The sequence below is a fragment of the Streptopelia decaocto genome, assembly GCF_964273445.1.
Source record: "Streptopelia decaocto genome assembly, chromosome: Z".
Taxonomy (NCBI): Eukaryota; Metazoa; Chordata; class Aves; order Columbiformes; family Columbidae; genus Streptopelia; species Streptopelia decaocto.
In genome coordinates, this window is record NC_138657.1 from 50,343,582 (window position 1) to 50,366,892 (window position 23,311).

Genomic DNA, 23,311 nt, shown 5'->3' on the forward strand with positions numbered 1-23,311 from the left:
AAATGGAAGCCATGCATAATATATTCTTTTACAGAAGTGTATCAAGCTTTGTTTCAGGTCAAATAACCAAAAAGTAAGTAAAGGCCACATACCTGATTAATTGCATTTCTAGGTACGTGCACGAAATAACAATGAAGAAGATGGCAGTATTAAGTGCAGATCAGAACACAGAGGGTGCAACTGAATTTGTGGCTTATCTTTGTAATACAATCTGAAAAATTGCTGTTTAAATGAGAGCACTTTTGGTTTTGGTGTGGTTTTTTTTAAATATTAGGATATATGGCTCGCTAGAGTAGAGAGCCTTTGTGAGTGGCAACAATTATTTCAAGTATTTTGTGTTATTTTAGGAAACTGTTTAAATTGGAAGTTTTGTCCTGCAATATCTGTAAAAATGATGTAGTTTTCTTTGTCGGGAGAGAAGTACTCTACTTGAATCAATTGTCAGGAGGCTTAATGTAATAAGGCAGTTTGTGGTCTGACTAAAAGAAACACTGTACGAAAGAAATTCCCATAGCAGTTTGGTTTTAACAGAAAAACTGAGTTCACCTGAAACATAAATACATTGAGAACCAAGACTTAATAAGGTAGAGCAGCTTTAGAAAGAAACAGAGTGGTTTGCTCTCCAAAATATGTCTTCTAATGGCTGTGATTTAACCAAATATCTGTGTTAGTATACCTCTACTAACAGCAGATTCCTTGTAACAAATGATCAGGCAAGCTGACATTAAGTACCCTTTGCATGGTGAGGGAAAAAAATACAATTATTAAAATAGTGCTTCCTGTTTCATTCTTTTTTCTTTTTTTTTTTTTAATTTGCAGATAGAATTTGTGTTTCTCACTCTCTTACTGTGTTTTAGAGGCAACAAGACACATTTCCACACTTCTTCCTGGGTTCATACAATAAAGGAGTTACCCTACTGCCTGCCTTACTGAACAGAGACCTGATATTGATTAACTATCACACTGGCATCAGAACTACTCTTAGGATTCAATTTTTTTGTTGTTTTGCATATTTTATTGATCAAAAGTGGTAAATGAGCATCAAGCGTGCAAGAAGACGATGAATTGTTTACTTGCATAAAATAACCTTTCAATAAGGGAAGATGCATTGCTCACACTTTTGGTGCTGTTCTGCTGCCCGAAGCAGATGGCATTCAGCTGCTATTGATTTGCTCCTATAGTTACAGAGCAGCATGTAACAAGGCGTGCTCATTTCTCTGAAAGAGAGGTGAGGGTTTTTTGCCAGGGTAGCAGGAATGAAAACGGAAGGACAGGGGGTTTAGGGAATTGTTTTAGGGTTGGGGTTTTTTGCAAGAAAATACAGGGAAGACCTTGCCATTTCTGTTAGCAGCTCTGTGCAAACAAAGTGGAGTTTGTATGGTTGCAGGGAAAGGACTTTGTCCAGTTCTAGCACTTCTGGTAACATTAATTCCCACTGCAGATTGAATCCATGAACAAGCAAGTCCTTAAGATTGTAAAGAACATCCAGAATTTAGCATCATAGACTCTATGCCCCACCTCTTAACTGCTGTATTTTTTATTTATACATGTCTTTTCTTACTTGTGTAAAGACTTGTAAACTCCTTAGCCAGACGAAATTATGCTGGGTTTGATTCTGCAAACAGTCAATTTCCCTAATGAGTAAAGAATGTAATAATTCACTATTAGATCTCTCTTGTAATGGGTGGGGGGAACGGAGAGGGACAAAGAGAGCTTTCTCTGAGAGTTTATCTGAAAGGTTATTTAATACAGAATTTTGGCACAAAAATCTTTAATTGTATATCAGATTTTAATGAAATGTAGTTATATGATAGTAGAGTGTTTCAGTAAAGGATGGGAATGTTTTTTCCAAGACAAAAAGGTAATTTAAGGTGTTTCTGGAAGAGTAGTATGGTGGGTGGTACTGAGAGGCAGGGTGCAGTCCTCATTCAATCTGTTTTAACACAGAAATAACCCATATGTCATATGTGTGGTAGTACGAGGGTTAATAAACTCAGCCTCTTGATGACTAACCTGGACCAGTTAAATATTTTGACAACATGATTGTCACATATTAAAGTCTTCTTTGCCCATCTGACTGTTCTGTGGTGACTCTTGCTGCTGCAAGTGCTTACTGTTGTTTTTTTTTTAAGTCTTGAGCACCTTCCTGCTCTGATGTTGTTTAGGAAAATAAAATAATTTACTCTGTTATGACTGCCCTGATCTCCTTCCATGTCATTTATATTTTCTTCCTTTTTAATGAAAATAATCCATGAATTATGACCCCTGATAAAATACTCTCACAGCATAGCTAGTAGCTAGTTATTTATCAAGAATGTAACTTAAACTTACATATTAGCATCTGTTAAGAAATGTCCTACTTCATCTTTTGGAAATTCTGCTCTCTGACTTAGATTCCAACTTGCTTGTGTAATTTATGAAATGCTGTCTAAGCTTTTTTAATATTCGTATGGTTAGATGTCACTACAGCTCTACCATTTGATGTGCTGCTTCTGCAGCTAAGAAGTGGGGCATAGAGTCTGTGATGCTAAATTCTGGATGCTTCTTACAATCTTAAGGACTTGCTTGCTCATGGATTCAATCTGCAGTAGGAATTAATGTTACCAGAGTGCTAGAAGTAGACAAAATCCTTTCCCTGCAATCATACAAACCTGACTTCTTGTTTGCACAGAGCTGCTAACAGAAATTGCAAGGTCTTCCGTGTTTTGTCTTGCAAAAGAAACCTGGAAAAGTACACGTTTTTAAACACCATTTTTTCTGTTACAATGTTTCTACAAGAAAACCAGTTTCTTTCATAGATTAAAACAAATACATTTATATTATTGTTCTGTTCCTGTGGTGTCTATTTATACTGTTAGGACTGACTCTGGTTTTCCTCAGTTTCCTTGTCTCTCTCATTTCTGAGTTTGTTAATGGTCAAAATTTACTTGGTGCTACTTTGCTCTTGTGTAAGCAACCACCTCATTAACTACAGAATTAAGATATCAGAATAAATTGTTACTGTATTAATAATTCAGGGAAAAAAAAAGAAAAATAAAAAATATTTTGCTTTTGCTACTTAAGGTAAGTCAATATCCTGCAAATGCAACATGTATTTTCTTTTTAAACTGATTAAAATTTAATGTGAGCTGCAGAGTTTTTAAAATTAATCTTGCTGATTTCCTTGCAGTTACTCTTCTAACATTACAAAATAACCTAGAGTCCTTATTCAACACCACATTTTGTGCAGAAAGTGCTACCAACATTCAAAACTAAAAACAAAATCGCCACCATATAAATCTAAATATATTTGGTCTCCCTTTACCTCTGCAAAAATGACACAATGAGTTCATTAACCCCAGGTGCAGTGAATTCCCTGTGCTTTCTGTATTCTCCTATTTGGACTTTGGAGTGGGTACCTGCTGCTTAGTCTAATTAGTTTCAAAGGGAATGTCGAGTCATTTCTCAAGAGTTTACTCTGACCCAAAACATCTGACAAGAAAATATCAGGGAGACAAAATAAGAAGTTATTGTAGAGTTGAATAGCTTTCTTCTTACAGTACCTTGTGGAAACAATGCAGACAAATATATGATCTTCAGATTATTTTTTGATTTTTTTATATGACATTTGCATGAATTGTCATTCTTGTGAAGAGCGAGACTTTGTTTTCATAGCTAACTTCCTCAGTCTTTATCAACCACCTGATCCTTCCCAGCAAAACCAGCAGAATGAGTTAGAGCTGGGGGACTTTTCTTAGGAAGCAAAAAATAAGTGAAAATGCTATTTCAAGGCTCTTCTTAAATGTTTCAGTATTTTTGTGGGCTTTTTCAGTTATTTCAAAGCTGTGTTATTTGACCAAAACCACATTATCTGACCAAAAAGTCCAACATCCAATCCAACACCTTAACAGAGTTGTCTGTGACATTATCCAGAGTGGGGTTTTCTTGGGATCAAGAGAAAGCCAGTCATGCTGCAGGGCTACTCCTGTTTCTCTGCCTGCTGAGGTATAATTCTGTTGCATTTGACTCTGAAAAATGGAGTACACCTTATTACTTTAGTCGCTGCCTTTTCTTCAGGCTTGTTCATAGCTTTCCTTCTTAGAAAGGACTAATTACAAGCATAGTGAATATAGCAAATAGAAAACATGGCAGTGCAGGAAAAAATAGTAAAACTATTCTGTGCAAAAATAGGTGACAATTTTTTTCAAGGTCCTGTTAGAAATGAAATGAAATGAAACATAGTAACAGGAGAAAAAATTTTTAATATATTTTAAAATGTCTAAAAGTAAACATGAAAATACAAACATGCAGCTAGAACTGTATTGTGTATCGAAGTGTTTTTAATGAAGTGTGCATTACTTCAGTGTATCTCCCAGCCTGTCTACATAAAACTCCTAGTGAATTGAAATAATAGTCATTTTACATTAAGAAATGTGTTTTCTCTGAGATAGTTTTTACTCAATACAGGTAAAACAAAGCAAGCAATATTTTGTTGCGTTGTTTTACCTGTATTTACCTGCCTTGCCAAGTGATGTTTTCAGTTTTCTTAAAAAATTTGTTCTGTTCCAGTAACTCTTTTCTGTTTTATATTCATTTTAACCTAATATTATTTGGCTTTGCAAATCTTTAAGTAACATTTGTATTTCTAAAATAAAACTTCTCACAGTTGAGAGCAAGAAAGAAGTGTTGGATTATTGTTCTTGCATCACCCCTTCTTCACTTCCTGCACATGGATATGCTGACTGCCCACTGGGTCAGCCTCCAGCTCAGTCCTCTGTCCTCAGCAGTCTTGCCACAAAGCAGAACAGAGAGCTTCCATGTCCCCTCAGCAAATCTCCACACACACTGATGCTGGGAGAGGATGGAGGTAGAGGGACTATGGTCACATAAAAGCTTTCATGGTGGGGACTGGCAGGTGCGAACAGCCTCTTCCAGTCACCTAAATGGCACAAAGGATGAGTGAAGGGAGGAGAAAGTGAGTTGTCTGTCTTCCAGCTATGCTCCATCTTCCTTCTCTGGGAGAGCCATCTGCCACTGTTGACTCGTACAATTAACCCTGTAACTCAGCTGGCACAGCATAAAATAATGGTCAAAGCAGATTAGAGCAGAGGTTTCTCTGGGAGAGTAGCCTGCCTGTATTGGTGCTCAAAGGCAGGTACAAGAGGGAGAACAGAGGGAACATGCTTTGATAATTTCTGCCTGATACACTCTTCATTTCAATGCATTTTCAGTTCAATTAATTCCTCTTCCATCAGTCTATTCAGGCTCTCTTTAAACACATGTAAATTTTCACCGTCTCCAATGTGATTTGGCCCACGGCTCAACTACCTGTTCCATGAAGAATTTCCTCCTTCTGTCTAAAGCCCCTCCTTTTTATGATAATAATATATAATAATTTAGAATACTGTATTGATTCCTTCTCTGATTGTTTCTAACAAACATTTTATTTCCTTTTTTTAATGGCTCATGGGTAGTGAGCTTATCTTTTGAGGGATACATTATAGCCCCCAGCATCCTAATCCTCTGATCATTAATGGTCAGTCTAAAGTCTGTCACTGTTATTTTTTTCCAATATAAGTCACTCTGGGCTGTGTTCTCCTAACCTATCTTTCAGAACTTGTAAATACTTATTTATCATTGCAAGGATCATTGCTGCTAGGTTTGCCTTAAAGCCTTTGCTGGGGGTCTTCATAAACGAAGCAGGCTGTATCAACACAGCCACATTTGTTTGTGCTTCTTGATCCTTTCAGGGATAGCAGTACATTTTGAAACAGGGCCTCCCTTAACAGCAGCCCTGTGATTCCTTTCCATCCAGACATATTTATCCATGTGCCCACTAATTCTACTCCTTACTGTTGTTGTTACTAATACCATGATACAAGCATACTAGTTTATAAATCCCCAATTCTCTTATTGTATGCCTTTTTAAAAAAAAATATGCTTGTTATTTTTTTAGTGTTCCAGTTCTAAAGCAGCCATAAATGGTATGGTGTACACCAATGTTAATTCAGAAAATTAATCAACGAGTTCCCTTAGGCCCTTTAGAGGAATACTGCGTGATGCTGCTGACTTATTACTGTAGGCAGCAAATGCTCTTATGTGTATTTATTACCTCCTTTAGAGACATTTTTTGATAAGAATTGGAAAAAAAAAAACAACCTAGAAGTATGTGCTGAGGCTTCAGAGCTTAAATCTGGCAGTGATGAATGCTCATGGCTTGACGATGGCTGCCTATGGCTCAGACAGGCATGCTCTTCGCTGAGTAAGGAACCAGCTGGATGGCCAGGCCTGAAGAGTTGTTGTGAATGGAGTTAAATCCAGTTGGTGGCTGGTCATAAGTTGTGTTCCCCAGGGCTCAGTATTGGGGCCAGTTCTGTTTAGTCTCTTTATCAGCAACCTCTCTGTAGCTTGGAGGAGACTGAGGGGTGACCTCATTAATGTTTATAAATATGTAAAGGGTGAGTGTCACAATGATGGAACCGGGCTCTTCTCAGTGACAACCAATGATAGGACAAGGGACAGTGAGTACAAACTGGAATACAGGAGGTTCCACTTAAAAATGAGAAGAAACTTCTTCTCAGTGAGGGTGACAGAACACTGGAACAGGCTGCCCAGGGACGTCTCTTTCACTGGAGTCTCTTTCACTGGAGTCTCTTTCACTGGAGACATTCAAAACCCATCTGGACACATTCCTGTGTAACCTCATCTAGGTGTTCCTTCACCAGTGGGGGGATTGGACTAGATGATCTTTTGAGGTCCGTTCCAATACCTAACATTCTGTGATTCTGTGACCTGGACAAGGGGATTGAGTACACCCTCCGTAAGTATGCAGATGACACCAAGTTGTGTGAGAGTGTTGATCTGTTGGAGGGTAGGAAGTCCATACAGAGGGATCTGGACCAGCTGGATCACTGGGCTGAGGCCAGTAGTATGAGGCTCAATGAGGCCACATGCCAGGTCCTGCACTTGGGTCACAACAAACCCAGGCAGTGCTACAGGCTCGGGGAAGAGTGGCTGGAAAGCTGCCTGGTGGGAAAAGGACTTGAGTGTGTTTGGTCAACAGCTGGCTGAATATGAGCCAGCAGTGTGCCCAGGTGGCCAAAAAGGCCAACAGCATCCTGGCTTGTATCAGGAATAGTGTGGCCAGCAGGACTAAGGAAGTGATTGTGTCACTGTACTTGACACTGGTGAGGCCCCACCTTGAACACTGTGTTCAGTTTTAGGCCCCTCATCATAAGAAAGATACTGTGGTGCTGGAGAGTGTTCAGAGGAGAACAGTGAAACTGGTGAAGGGTCTGGAGCACAAGTCTGATCAGGAGCAGTTGAGGGAACTGGGGCTGTTTAGCCTGGAGAAAAGGAGGCTGAGGGGAGACCTTATAACTCTCTACAACTACCTGAAACGAGGTTGTAGCATGGAGGGTGTTGGTCTCTTCTCCTAAGTAGCAAGTGAGAAGAAATGATGATGAGAAGAAATGGCCTCAAGTTGTGCCAGGGAAGTTGCAGATTGGACATTAGGAAATTTTTTTCATGGAAAGAGTTGTCAGAAATTGAATCAGGCTGTCCAGGGAAGTGGTGGAATCACCATCCCTGTAGCAGTTTAAAAGATGTGTAAATGTGGCATAAAGGGACATGGATTAGAGGTGGAATTGGCAGTGTTAGGTTTGTGGTTGAACTCAATGATCTTAGTAGTCTTTTCCCACCTAAATGATTCTGTGATTCTAAGAAAATGTTAAACATACTAAGAAGACAGGAACATGCACTAAACCCCGATATTTAGAGGAATAGTGAAGAAAGACTTGCAAATTTGGAAAAATTTAGAACTGACATTTTCAGTACCAGCTTTATTTGCTGTAGTGTACATATTTATAATAGTCTTTAATTACCTGATCAGATACTGTAACAGGTTTTTGCCTTTTTTTTCCCATCCAACCTCCTCCTCAGTGCACAAGTCTCAGTGTAGGAGAACAGCATCTGACTGTGAGAACCCCAAAAAAAACAGTTTCCAAACTTTCCAAGTGACATAGTTTGCAACCTGAATGTTGTTTTCTTTTTTTTTGTTATAGCATGTTTGTATTTAGTTCCTTTAATCTTTCGGGAAACAGTACTGCAAAGTTAAAACCTCTTCTGCTTTACCCATTGCTGTATCCTGGATTGTAAATGTGGTTGCTCTTTTCCAAGCCTTCTTCCCTGTAGTCTCGAGATGACTTTTCTAAGCATAACTATCTAACTTCATTACTGTCCTAGATGTGTATTTTCTGGATCTACTGATTGATATATATCTTATTGTCGAAAGTATTCCTGTACCTGTTTGTTATCAGCAGCATCATTGACATGGTCTTAATTACATGTTAATTGTCCATTGTCTTAGTGGTCCATTGACTTTTAAAAAACACTTCAGCCATTTTAAAGTCTACGTTTATTTTGGTGTCTGTGTTATTACTGGATCTGCTTACTCTCTGAACTACTTTTCCCTGTTACTTATTTTTTAAAACCTTTCTTGTTCCTGCTACCTTTTTTTTTAAAAAATATTGTTAACTCACCCTGCCCTTCTGCTTCTTTTCCTTTTGCTCTGTTGATTTCTTCCCTTCTCATCCAGCTTTGTCTTAACCTCCAATCCTTTGAGCAGTGTCTCAGGAAATTATATTGACTGCTTCCTTTCATTTTTCTTTTTCAAAGGAACTGTAGTCTGTTGCACTTTGTTTCTAATCTTTCCAGGGCTACTCTGCTATTTTGGTGCAGAGAGATTAACTTTTTGCTCCCACTATGTTATGTTCCCAGTTTAAAAGAAAATTTTCAGTGTTGTATTTTTCACATCAAATGGGTAATACTTGTACACTTGGCCTCAAGTCAATCTGCTCTACACTTAGTTAAAAATTAGTTGGAACTGTAAATGTGTAATTTACTAGCTTTCCAGCTAAAGTACTCACTACCTTAAAACTTACTTGGTAGTATTTTTTATCAAAATTAGTAAAGAACTTTAAAGTTAGGTTAGGTAAGGCTTAGGTGAAAAACATTAATAGCTTATAGACACTGTCATTAATATCTGTATGCATATTTTCAGTGATGATCCAGCAGTTGTTGAACCTAATTGGCTTCCCTTCCATCTAGTTCACTTCTCCTCTGTAGCTTAAGAATGCTGTGATAGATGGATTTGTCACTCAGGAGATACCTTGTGAGTTTTAAGCTCACTGGAAGTATAACAAATTGATCTGAAAGTTGGTGCAGGAATTTTTCTACTCTTCTCCAGTCCTGAGGTTCAGAGGTCCAGTTCCACTCTGCACCTCTTTTTTTATTATTATTTTTTTCTTCACTCTTGTGACTTTACATTAACTTTCAGATAATAACTTATGGATCTTTGTTGGAAGTATTTTGGCATGTAACACATGCAGTCAATATCTTGTTCACTTTCAAGCTCCACTGTGTTGATGGCACTTTTACTTGGACTTTCCTTTGACATGGAGCCTGGGAGTGTTAGCTAACTGATAGTTCATATGGAGCATCACTTCTGTGTCACTCTATGTGTGTTTGCATGCTTCTTGTATCTTTATACAGAGTATTAAGCATGTTTAATAACCTTTTTCTGTTCTCACTGCCCATCGGTAAATGTTTCTTGTAGTAATGAAAAGTGGGGAGTCCTTACCGTGAGAGCTTAATGACAACTTATTTGGAAATAATTATTTTTTATAATGTATAATGACATCCTCACTGAAGAAGGGAGTGAGTTTCTTCATAGTTCTTCATAACGGATAATAAAAACCATGATTGTATCTGCTATTACTTTAAAAAGGTGAAAGCTTTGTCTTAGAAGTCTGGATCCTTCATCTACTTGGTTTTTAGTTAATATGTTCTTTTGGTAACCTTTTTATCATTTCATCGGACTGTGTAAAGCAGTTCAGGAAAAGCAGGTTAAGAATATAGACTCTAAAGTGTTCTAAAAGATGTGGGTTTTGGTCCCAGTGGAGACTGACACTCCAGCCTACTTACTGTAGCTGGAATGTATTGATTTTCTTCTCCCCCATTTTAGCTGCACCACTGAATTAGGTATTGTGAAGCATCTTTCCCTGTGAAGAGAGGAAAAACTGTCATGAACTTTTTCACCCTAACAGTACAGCATTTCAAACTAAACCCGATTGAATGGAAAAGTCTGAAAGGACTCTTAAAAACCTTGTAACTCAGCTCCCGACTCTCATCTCTTCCCTTCCAACGGCTGTTCCAGCAACCTTGAGAAAGTATGATAGATGATTTTAAGAAATTACTTTATACATATTTTCTCATTAAGAATAATAATAATCTGTGAAAACAATGCATTCCTGTGGCACGATCTCCTAAGGTTAGCAAAGTGGGCTTGTTCAGGTTTTCAGCAAGATGTTCAGTTACTGTTATAATTGGCTGATGAGTAGATTTGAACCTAACTAGAATGCCAGTGTTCGATTTCGCAGTGTCCTCTGTGAAGATATGTCACCATTTACCCTGGCTTTAGTGACAATTTTCTAAAAAGGAAACTCATGGGAAATCATTATGCTGTTTATATGTCTCCCTTCTGGGAGAGCATTATCCTGTGATATTTTAGCACTGTTTTCCACTGCATGATGGCATCTAGCTAAGGTTAAGGCAGAACAAGTCCCTTTGGAATTTTGTGACTATATTTTACTTGCTGAAGGAGAAAAGATAACCGACAATTAAGTATTTCAGATGTCACTGAAACAACATGTGCAACTAATCAATGACATCCTTAGGGAACATGATTTTATGAAACTGATAAGGTAGAAAAATTGGGATTTTTGTGATTTGTGTTACATAATAATAATTGCGCCCTTTCAATGAAAAAGACATTTCTGCTGATGTAAACATCAGGCTTTGCCTTGTGGTTTAGTTTTTTGGGATTTTTTGTTTTGTGGTTTTTGTTGTTTTTTTTTTTCCTGAAGCATAGAGTAGTTCATTAAAGCATGACAGTAACAGATAAACACTCTTTACGACTTTCTAAGAAAATATGGTGCTTATACTCTTAGTTCAGCTGAAATCAATGAGTTTGAAAAATGTATTTCTGGAGTCACTTCCCAAATCACTTGCCAGAGGCTGTGTTAGGTGTTTTAGTTTGGAGGGGGGTTATTTATTTTAGGAAGGAAATACACATGCTGTGTTTTTCTTATATTAGTCTACTTAGCACTCTTGCTCATTGCTATGATCTTGCTAGAATTTGGATGTATTAGAAATTGCTAACAAACTGATTGTGAGGTTCTGTTTCTTTGAAAATATGTATCTTTAAGTTTCTGGTTGTAGAGCAAACAAGGTAATAGTCATGTTTACAAGCCAATATATTCACTTGAACAAAGGCTGTGGTTGAGCATGTTACATCACAATTATAGTCAATTGTTTAGTGACTTTGCCTACTGGTTCATTTTCTGCTCAGCTATTATAAGGTAGAAATCATCAAGTAGATCATCAAATTTGAAAAAAACATATTCGTTGCAAGTTTTCAGTCAGAAGGAAAAAATCCATTGTGTTATGCGTTGTTCCAGGTAAATTAAGCAATTATGATAACATTTCTTTCCGATTTAAGAGTATTTTTTAAAAAACTTAAATAGGAAGTTGAGAATGCTTACATTTTTCTCTGAATGTTCACTTAGCATCACCACCAGAGGTAGAAAATGCAGCTAGACAGACACACCAGTGTGGTTGGCTTTTTTTATTCTTGTTTTCCCCCCCACTTTTTTTTCTTTTAACCTTTGGTTGCTACCATGTATATTAAATGGCTGGATTTTGTGCTGGCCATTTTTTGTATCAAAGCAAATGAAATCAAGCCAGAAGATAATTTGCCTCTTTCTTAGTATAATTAGCTTGTACCTTCATTTATTTTTTATTTCCTTAAAATGTATGTCATGTTAAATCAGTTAAAAAATCCTCCTTTGTCTAGTACAGCCATTCCTGCCATCATAAAATTAAGGAAATTACAAAATTCCCAATCAACAGAGGCAGGTTCCAAAATACGGTGCAGTGGAAAATTCCATTTGCTTCTCTGCAAATTCTACATTTTCAAGTTTATTGTTCACCAAAGCAGAGTTATTGGCAGTTAACAAACTATATAGATGTCCTGCTTTTGGCTGGGATAGAATTTATTTCCTTCCTAATAGCTGGTATAGTGCTGTGTTTTGGATTTAGTATGAGAAGAATGTGGGTAATACACTGAGGTTTTAGTTGTTACCGGGTAGTCAAGGACTTTGCAGCTTCCCAAGTTCTGCCAGGTACACTAGAAGATGGGAGGGAGCAGAGCCAGGACAGCTGACCCAGGCTGGCCAAAGGGCCATTCCGTACTGTATAAAGTCATGCTCAGCATAGAAACTGGAATTGGCTGGGGACCGCTGCTTGGGAACAAATAGGCAGAAAAGGATCTGGGGGTGTTGATTGACAGCCAGGTGAATACGAGCCAGCAGTGTGGCCAAAAAGGCCAACAGCATCCTGGCTTGTATCAGGAATAGTGTGGCCAGCAGGACTAGGGAAGTGATTGTGTCACTGTACTTGGCACTGGTGAGACCCCACCTTGAATCCTGTATTCAGTTTTGGGCCCCTCATCAAAAGAAGGACATTGAGGGGCTAGAGAGTGCAGAGGAGGCGACGAAGCTGGTGAGGGGCCTGCAGAACAAGTCCTGTGAGGAGCAGTTGAGGGAACTGGGGCTGTTTAGCGGGAGAAAAGGAGGCTGAGAAGAGACCATATCACTCTGTACAACTACCTGAAAGGAGGTTGTAGCATGAAGGGTGTTGGTCTCTTCTCCCAAGTAACAAGTGATAGGATGAGAGGAAATGGCCTCAAGTTGCACCAGGGGAGGTTTAGTTTGGATATTCAGAAAAACTTCTTCACAGAAAGGGTGGTCAGGCATTGGAACAGGATGTCCAGGGAAGTGGTGGAGTCACCATCCCTGGAGGTGTTTAAAAGGAATTTAGATGAGGTTCTTAGGGACATGGTGTAATGCTGGAGTTAGGTTATCGTTGGACTCCATGATCCTGAGGGTCTCTTCCAACCAAGAAGATTCTGTAATTCTATTGGTGTCGTGGATGGTGAGCAATTGCATTGTCAATCACTTGTTTTGTAAATTCTATTATTATTATTATTGTTATTATTATTGTCATTTTCTCTTGCTTTGCTGTCCTGTTAAACTGTTCTTTTCTCAACCCACAAGTGGGTTTTTTTGTTGTTTCTGATTCTCTCCTCAGTATTGCTTGGAGGGGCGTGGAGAATGAGTGAGCAGTTGCATGGTCTTAGTTGCCAGCTGGGGCTAAACCACAACAGTGGATTAACGCTCTAAAACAGATGCTATTTTCTTACATCTTTTTGTGAAATATGTTTGGTCAGGGCAGGGTTAGAAGGGTCTGAGTTGGTTTGATGCAGGTTGTGATAAATACCTAAAAGAAATAGAATGACATACTAATCTGAAGTGAGTGGAAGTAGAAACAAATAGGTTTGTAAGAGCTGTCTAGAGTTTTCCTTCTACAGTGATGTAGCCTTCTCTTCTTCCCTGGAAATCACTGTTCTGTTCAGCAGCCAGGTCAACTTTTAGAATAAGCTGTCAGGAAATCTGAGGTTGCACGTAAGCATTGGATGCCCTTAAACATCTTTATACAAGTTTTTGCATTTATTCATTGCGTATAATTAGCAAGATGATTTTATTTGACCAAATCTTAGACATTATTATGCAGTTCACACACCCTCTGAATATGCATCCACATCCACCCCTCCTTCTGTGCATAACCTGAATGCAGAACAGGATAAATTTTGCAGCAGCAGAGTGCTGATCTTGCAATATGCAAATTAAGTGGCATTTTTTAATGCAGCATCTTCATATAGAGGTGAACTGAAAGGCTTAACACTTGCCAACATTTCAGACATCCCTGCTTGCTACAGCCATTACAATCTAGAACAGAAAAGTTCATTTTTCCCTGTGCTTTTTTTCAAACTCATCAGTTCTGGCATCAGCTGTTAAAGAAATGTAGACTCTGAATTCAGATTGGTAAATGTAACATAAAAAAATAACCAGTTATCAGGTAAATTTGTCTTCAAATGTGTTTATCTTTTTAAGTCTATGCACATCTTAAGTAATTTTTACACTTACCGGGTTTTAATTACACGAATAATCAAACTGTTTTCTATAAAACCTGCTATAAAATCTGGATGACTTCTAGATGTCTTTTCCAACTTAACTTTTTTTTGTGATCCTTTATCCTCTACATACCATTGCGTCTCCCTAGTGATACTGTAGTGTAAGAGATACACACACAGAAATAAGTTACCTCCTGAATGTAAACAGAGTGATGTTTCTTCCCATCACCAGTCTTGTTTTGTCTCTAGGTTTTGTTTCTCCTAACATAGGTTGTGAACATGAACAGGATGAATGTGGATAGCTTTACTGGTACAAGTCATTTTATTTAGAAATCTGGTGAGGTTTCTTCCATGCAGGTGTTTACTCCAAATCCAGGCCTTTATGAAGAAAAGCTCTCCAGGGAAGAGCTTGTGGCTTTCATTTGCATGTGAAGTACATGTCTTATCAGAATGTATGGCATTATGAACATTAAATAAATAGGGGCTTAATCTTTCAGGTGAGACATTGGTTGAATTTATGAACTGTTTTGTTTGTCCTATGAAGATTAAAGATCAACAATTATTTTTGGTCTGCTTCTATGAAATTCTCAGAGATTTATTATTTCCTTTAAAAATCATTCTTTCATTATGAACATGCACCTAAGCATCTCATTTATTTGCTATATATTTTTAAGTGTACTTGTAATTAATGTATTAAAAATTGTAAATCATCTTATCAATGGAAAAGCTAAGGAGGATGGAGTCCGGCCATTATGCCGTTGTGGAAGAAAGTGCAGGTCTAGCCAGCAGCTCTTTAGTCAGTGCTTTGTCATTAGGAATCGCAGAGCAGATAGAAGGAGTATGTTGTAAGCTGATCTGTCAAGCCAAGCAAAGAGTTTCCCTTATTAGTGTTTATTAAGGCATGGATTAATAAAACTGCACAAAGTGGAGACTTCCTTTTTTGACTCATGTGAAAGACAGGAGTCTTTGGTGAGGTGAATGCGAAATCACTGAGCTGTAGCTGTTTTATTTTATATTTTAAATAAACAATTTTATTCACAAATGAGTGTGCCAGTAAGTTAGTTCCAGAATCAGACATCTCTGCTTGAGAGGCATCTAGCTTGGCACCAGTGATAGCAGGTGAAAAAGAATGTAGTAGCATAAGCTGAATGCATTTATATGTGATTCATTAAGAACTGTGGTTTTCCTATTGAAATTAAGCACTCTGCAATAAGTCATAAAAAATGGAGAATTGAAAAGTGTTGCAAGTGGGAAATATTTTGGTAGCTTGAATAAAAGTGTGCAATATCTAAAATATTAAAAAATTTTGTGTTTCTACTGAGCTTTTTTTTTTTTCCCCACAGACAGTTATTTTAGAAAATGAAGAGCTCCCTAAAATATTTCTTGATTTCCTGAATGTTCGCCATGTACCTACCTTGCCAAAAGTAGAAAGCTGCGGGTAAGTTCACATTTACTGAAAAATACATGGAGGCCAAAAGGCCCATATCCAATCAGTGTTGATGCAATTCCTTTGACTTAAAATGGCCTTGCTGCCAACTCTTAACACTGTAAAATAAATGGGCATTAGGTTCATGTTAAGTATGTTTATATATCCCCAAAAGGTGGTAAAATAAATCCAGCCTGTTCAAAGACAGAGGTGAGGTTTAATGTAGTATTCTTGGAAAGCAAAGAGGAGTTTAAATGAGAAAAAATAAGATTTTCTCATAGAACTTGCAGTGTCCACTGAAATGAATTTTGTAAGATATTCATAAGCTCTCACCAAAGTTGCATGGAAGCCTTTGCATGTGTTTTATGGCCATAGTATCTGGACAACATAGAAGTTCATTCTGTGATCATATATGATCTCCCTCTGTGTGTTTGAAGATGGGGTCTTTCACCTTTGTGATGACATCTATCCCACTGGCCCCATTGCCTTTCCACAGGAAGTGTTCTTGATAAGGGTGGGAGAAAGGAATTTCAGCATGATTATCATGAGTGTAGCAACTGCAGAAAGACAACAGAAACACCCAAAAGACAACAGAAACACCCAAAACAATGTACCTGGAAGTTCTGTTACCATCTGCAGCTCTAAGATTTGTAGGGAGAGTAGCTGTGCAAGCTGTCGTAGATGGAAAGTCCAGCAGTGTTACCAGAATGAACTACCCAGAAAGCTATGTGGTGCTTTCCCACTTTTGGGAAGGCTGTGTGGATCTGCAGCAGAGAGAAGGCAAGTTGAAAACAGTGGAGGTAATTTTGAGACCCTGTTACACTTGGAGGGTTCTGTGGCCCAGAGTGGTCTCCAGAGTGAATTGGAAGCTAACAGACTTGCAGTTTTCACTTAATGACATCAGCCAATACCCTCCATGGGAGTGTACTCCATCACTTCACAGATAGACAGACAGACAGATAGATAGACAAATAGACAGACAGATAGATATGTTTGTGAATGTTAGAGAAAAACTGATGCTGTCATTTCCAAGTAGTGGTTGTTGTGTAATGACACTATCTCCTACGCTCATTTCATCACACTACATTATGTAGCTACTGACGAGAAGTTGGTTGCTCCCTTTGATGGTCCTTAAAGGATTTGAAGTTTTTGTAGTTGTAATTTTGTTGTAACCAGTTTCCTCTCACTTTGCTTGCAGCTCTTTTGATGAAACAGAATCCGAAGAATCAAGGTGAGCTTGTTTCCTACTCTTTTCTAGGACACCAAATTAAAAAACTACTTTAAATTATTGTTGTTTATTGTATTTGTTCCTTGCAGCTGATAAAATAGCAGTAGTTTAGCATTAAAATTAGATGTGTTTGTTAAATGTTTTGGTTAGTTTCATGAGTTGTGTTAGATCTATCTGTTTGTAATGTGAATTGAGCATCCTTATGCGTGTATTGAGAAATTCCTCACAAAACCCTGATAAAATACTGCTACCTCTGAAATATTTCTGGGAATGTTTTTTACCCACTGAAGTGTATTTTTTGTAGTGAGAATATTTAGCAGAATGAACTAGAGATTTGGCTTCTCCCCCGTGCCTTTGATAGTGCTTTGTGTATATCTGGTTGCACTATTTGTCACATGTATGTATAGAGCAGAGTGGAGAGGGCTGGTGCAGGCTGCGGGACGACGTCTGTACCTTGACCAGGATGGGAGACAGCCCTGTGAGGGGCTTCAAGGACTTTCTCTCCATGGGTGAGATGTACAGCAACTGCTCTGGGGCTGTAAGACCATGGAGAAATGTTGAGGTTTTTTGGAGGCTGAAGAGAGTGTACACCATGAAGCCTGGTCATAGGTGATCTTGTAGCCTACAGTTACACCATGTACCAGGGAGCAGAGCGGGATGAGAGGTCTCAAAGCTGCTCCTGGATGCAGCCCATTCACCTCCAGCTTCATGTTGATGGTTTCACTGTGTGGCTGAGGAACGGCGAGCTTTGCTCCCAGGAGAGGGAGCCTGCCCTTTTGGGGCAGCGCTGGAGTGCAGAAACGCACCGGCGTGGCTCCTGCATGGCTCCACCACCTCACTGTATCAAAGCTAGTTCGTAGAATATTCTGTTTGCTGTCCCTTGATACTGACATGCCTGTTCTTGACCTTTCCAGCAAACTGTCCCACCAGCCTGTGCTGCTGTTCCTAAGGGATCCATATGTCTTGCCTAAAGCAAACGGTAATCAAACCTGTCATCTGTTAACAGCGCTTTACTAATCTGACCCTGCACCACATAAACCACATTATTATTAATACCTGCCTAGTCAAATGACACTGGTCCAAAATCTAATAACCTGCCAATAAAACGATAGTTCTTGTGTAAGAAACCATTAGAACACTAAGTGGGGTGGGTGATTTATAAAAGGGTGGAATTTTCTCCCCCAGTTGTTCTCTCAGACAAACATACTGAGAGTTCAAATGAAAAGATGAAGAGCATTGCTTTTCTTGTTGACCCTTTGGGCTGTTTTGCCTGAAACATTTGAGCTTAGATGCCGAGTCCTTTCCGAGTGCTTTTTCCCTAAACACCAGTCAATCTACTCTGAGCATGTTTGTATTTCCATTTGGATTATTATTATTTCTTATCATTTATAACTTCTAGAGTTCTCAGGGGTGTGGGGGTGGGAAACAAGTATAATTGATATGTTTCACAAGACATTTACATTAGCCTTCATCTCTTAATACATGGTTCAAAGAAGTGTTTGAAATAGCTTGTTATAAACCTTTTTTTTCTTTTTTTTTAAATAAAAAGTTACTCTTATTATTAATTCATAGAACCTTCTGCCTTAAATTAAACATGTGCAAGAAAAAACAGCATTTTTAGTAGTGTGTTCCTCCTTGTTTTGTCATTTTACTTGTTTGAGCTGTTACTTCTACTGAATTTTGTATTAAAAATGTGCTACACTTTCAAGGCAGAATTTTGTCCCAGAACTGCAAATTAAGATTTTTTTTTTAATGTGGCATTTTGATTTTACAAAATGCTGTGTTGAAATCAAGAGTGAGGTTCTTGAGATGCCTTGAAAATAATGAAATTTTTAAGAGTAAATTTAGGAAAAAACACTTGTTTGCTTGTAGTTTCTTAGCCAATGAAGTGTACTTCCTTGAGATTTTCTCAAGATGTATGTAAATGCCTGAAGGGAAGCTGTAAAGAAGACAAAGCCAGGCTATTTTTACTGGTGCCCAGTGGCAGGATGAGAACATCAGAAACCACTTTGTCACTCTGAGGGTGACTGTGCACTGGTACAGGTTGCTCGGAAGGGTGGTGGAGTCTCCATCTTTGGACGCATTCAGAAGCTGTCTGACATCATCCTGGGCAACTGGCTCTAGGTGACCCTGCTTCAGCAGGGTTTGGACCAGATGACCACGATCTCTTCCAGCTGCAACATTTCTGTGATCCTGTTGTTTTTTTTCAAGCCATTTTGAAAATCATAGGGACTAGGCTCATGTATTTCGAGAGGTTTAAATAGTCTCTCTTGCAGACAGTGTCCACTGTATCTAGTAATGTGGCCCAACTGTATTGATCCTATAGAGTCTTACTGAACTTACAGTTGTAGGTCTACAGTGAAACAGCAAGGGCAGAGGTCATGTATGACCAAGGTCCACACGTTACAGGGTCACTTATTTTTTACTTTGACTTAGCACTAATCTGGCCACGTAGACTGAAGGCCCATTTGAGGCTGGAGTGCAAATCACAAAAGTTATGAACTGAAGCACAGTAAGGAGAGATGGTCACTTCAGAAGGTCACTCCTGACCCAAGTTACCACAGTAATGCAGAGGCACCCACAGAGTTACCTCTGTCCAAAAGCTGGTCCAGATGCTACATGTACTAATATTTAGAGTGAGCCTCATTGCATGTCTTAATCGTACTGCTTAATGCTCCTCTTAACTGCCAATTGCCTGAAAAATGAAGACAGTGTTTAGTATTCCCAGCTCGCATGTCAGGTTTTGTTGTAAGACCTCAAGATCTTGCAGTTCTGTGATGGTATTTATCTTCCTTTCCTAATGGGTACTCTGAGTAAGACTAAGCTTCCTTTTCTTGAAATCATTAGGAACTTTTTACTGAATTTTCTAAGTACTCTTTTAAGTAATGCTTTTGCTTGGATTAATGTAAAAGCCTCTTCTAATGTGTGATATGTTTAAATATTAATTAGGCCTCATTGATGACATCTGAAACTTCTCAGGCTTTTCCCAAGGCATTTTTCTGACTTGACACGCAATATTTAGAATATTTAGAATTTCTTATGGCGAGTGAATATTCTTTGTATTTGAAGATACAAAACCATCAAATTCATTTGCAGGGTATTCTTTAACTTAATGAATTAAAACACAGATGCGCAAGAAAAGAAGCCGTAAGTCTGGAGGCTGTAGTTGTTGACTCAAATCTAGATAGGAAGAAACTACTCTTTAATTCTTCTTTTTATTTACTTTGCAGCACAGCTAAAATACAGCTTTCTAAAATTTTCTCTCTTAGATCAGTTCGTACTTTGATAGACTATTCATTTGTAAAAAGCAGCCAAGGCTGTTCAAACTACGATCAAAAGTAAATGTCCATTCATTATTCATTGTATGTACTCTTTGAAGAAGGTGAACTGTGACAGCTGTTTGGATCAGAAGCGGAGTTAGTATTTTCCTGATACAGGAAAGCCTGTGTTAACATCTTCCCATAAAACAGGAAATGATGTATTTGTGGGTTTTTAATGAAATAAGTAGCTGTTTTTGGAACATAATACTGAAAGAATGATTTTTTTTTTCTCCCGTCATTGCACTCTCTGTATAAAATATAGTCTTGCCATTATTTTAATGACTGGACTTCAAGTATTGTTGAGCTGCAAGACAACTTTCCAAAAATAAGAATTATAGTTACAAATCTCATTGGTTTTCAGACTTTTTCATGGTGTGTCTAACTCAGTCTGAGAGCACAAGCACGTAACTTTTTGTGTAAGGTGGCCACTTCTTTTTGAGGAGGTGGGTAGAGAATATTACACGCTATTTTGAAGAAAAATGAAGGAACAATCTCAAATGCCATAAATCCAAAATGGCACCTCAAAGTCTAAAAAACAGAATCTCAGATTTACTGTGACTTGTTTGAGAATTGTTCTGACAATTCTTTAAGCCATGTAAGTATCAGATCTGCAAAGACTGTGCTGTGGTGTATTTATACATTTAAATTAATATGCGTGACTTTTTTGAAGCAACAAAGCCTTACAGTAAATCTGATGCTGAAATTTGTATCATTTTTTTAATCAATTCTCATTGTCCTACATATACTGAATGTTACAGAAGAACCAGTAAAAACTTGTTTCCGGAACTGCAGCATTTAATTTACAAGGAAAGCATCAGATTGCCCTTACAAGTGTATTTTTAATAACATTAATTACAACAGCATTGGGTTATTCTACTAGGGTGATTTGGGACAGCTGAGCTTGCAGGACTTGGGGAGTCATTATTGGATTTGAAATATTAATAAGTAATTTATAATGATGACTTAATATGAGAAGTTGGGAAGAATTATGCATATATTGTTTATGGTGGAGGCTGCAGTTCATTGAAACATCCTATAATATCTCTGTTGGTAACATCTATAATACACTGGAATCACCTTATTAATACCTATGACATAACACCTTTCAGCTAATAAGGATTATTTTTTTTTTTTCTTACCAAGTCGAAATCTACTTTCGCTCAGTCTTTTTACCTCCAAAATTATTTCAGCAAAATAATTAGGGGCAAAACCTAATTCCCACCCACATCAGGCAATCTAATTTCGCAAGTATCTAATCATTTTTATAAAAATTGAGTCTCCCCTTTTGGAATATCCTGTAGGCTGGTAAGTGAAGGAAGTTAGGTGTGGAAAGTTCTGTATCAGAATAGTCTGTTCTTCCAGGCAAACCCATTTCCGAGTGTAATAGCAATATTAAGATCCTAAGATGTGATCAGAATTTTTTTTTTCTTAATACCCCATGATTTAAGTAAACGCTTCATTAAAAAATACAGAAGTTGGTGCATTTGAAAAATATTTTCACTACAGTAATGTACATCCTGCCATTCCTCTGTGTGGATGTGTTACTGTGTTCTATCAGGTAATTCTTTCATGCTAAATTTAACATGAAAATTAAGTGCCAGTTTCCTCTACATCTGGGGTAAGAACATAGTGTGTTTTTTTCTTTCAGTTATTGTAGGTTGACTTTTTGTAACATGTTGACATTCTATGTTGATTAGACAGCCTGAAATTTTCCTGCCTCAAATAATCATCTCTGATTGTATAGGCATCCTCAAGTCTCCTCTGTCTAAACATTGCTGTAAACCACAATGGAAAAACAGCTTTGAAGTATTCCCAGTAGCAATCTTGGAATTCCTTCAAGTATATTGAGATTTTGTTAGAAATTGAATTGCCAGTGTAATCCATCTTCCTTGTGAGAAAAGATTCAGATAAAGAGCTGGAGCCTAGCAGCATTAAGTATTAGAACATCCCTTTAAATCAATAAGCTACAAATCTGGCAGCGCAGTCATGCAATGCCCAGTGCTACACTGAAGTGGCTTTAGTGCTGAAACAGCATTATAATAGCACATCCCCAACACGGATAAGCAGTTGAGTGATGCAGTAACCCAAATTATATGAGGCCTTACCTAGTTACGTTTCACAAAAACATTTATATTGTACTGTCATAGATAAGAAAGCAAGGTTTTTTCTTTTTTTTTTTTTTTTTCCAGATGACTTTCCAAACGTGGTTATAGAAGGCACTCTACATGGAATATTTTATCCTCATTTACTGCCCAGGTAGAAGTGATGTGTGGCTAGAAGAAGCTGAAGCAAGTCTCCAAGTCATGTTCAATGGAATTAATGGAAATAAAATTCTGCGATGTGAAAATTATGCTCACAAGCAAAAGACACAACCTCAGTTTAAGTTCAAGCATTATATCTTTTTAAATTAAATCAATATCACTACAATTGCTGCTTTTTAAAAAAGAAGATATGGAAACAACTGTATTGAAGTTATTTATACCGTCTATATATTGACATGCTCTAACTATTTAACACTAAAATCTGAAAGTCAGACACTGAATTACACTAACCTTTGAAAAGAATTGAAAGCTTTACTAATTATTTCTATAATTTCTAACATAAATTACACTAAACCATTTTGCACCAGGATTTTTCCCAGCACATTACCCATTGCTGGCAGTGGATACATTAAAAGTGCTGGCGCTGAAGAGAGTGAGAGATTGCCAAAAAAAAAAAGGGGGGGGGGGCAAGAAGAAATTGAAAGCGACTTAAAATTATCTGTTCCTTTTTCTTAAGTTATTTTTAATCTGCTCTTTAACATCATGTTGGAAAAGAACAGTGCAGGTGTACGGAGAATTTCTATTGGTAGACATACTTCCACATTATGAAATAACATAGCTTGCTCTCAGGAAATTTTTTAGATTTTAGTTGAAATTACTTTATCTGCCAGGAGATTTTACATGGCATTTATGCATTTCCATTTGGTTATGACATCTAATCTGTGTGTATGTTTATTCTCCAAGTAAACTGTATTCCATATCTTAACATTTTATAAGTCATGGAGCGGTAAAATTATAAAACTAAAACTGATACGTATATATACTTATATAAGTATTTGTTCAGACTTAACTGGAAATTTGTATGTGTGCTACTGGACATTATGAAATACATTACTAGAACATGAATATACTGCTTCAGTGTATTTTTTGTACGTTTCTATTGAAAGACATTTCTTTGAGCATGTGTCATCAGAGATGGGTTTCACAGATATCTTCACATGAAGC

The 23,311-nt window shown here is 37.7% G+C and overlaps 1 protein-coding gene across 2 annotated transcripts in view; it reads left to right on the forward strand.

Moving 5' to 3' along the window:
* SNX24 (sorting nexin 24) overlaps nucleotides 1-23,212 on the forward strand; it is a 93,730-nt gene extending 70,518 nt beyond the window's left edge. For both annotated transcript variants that reach the window (XM_082075777.1, XM_082075778.1), the window contains 4 exons: nucleotides 15,419-15,509; nucleotides 16,696-16,728; nucleotides 17,640-17,704; nucleotides 22,235-23,212. In XM_082075777.1, coding sequence (XP_081931903.1) covers nucleotides 15,419-15,509; nucleotides 16,696-16,728; nucleotides 17,640-17,704; nucleotides 22,235-22,305 — 260 coding nt within the window. In that variant the 3' untranslated portion in view covers nucleotides 22,306-23,212. The remainder of the gene's footprint in view (nucleotides 1-15,418; nucleotides 15,510-16,695; nucleotides 16,729-17,639; nucleotides 17,705-22,234) is intronic.
* The last annotated feature ends 99 nt before the right edge of the window (nucleotides 23,213-23,311 follow it).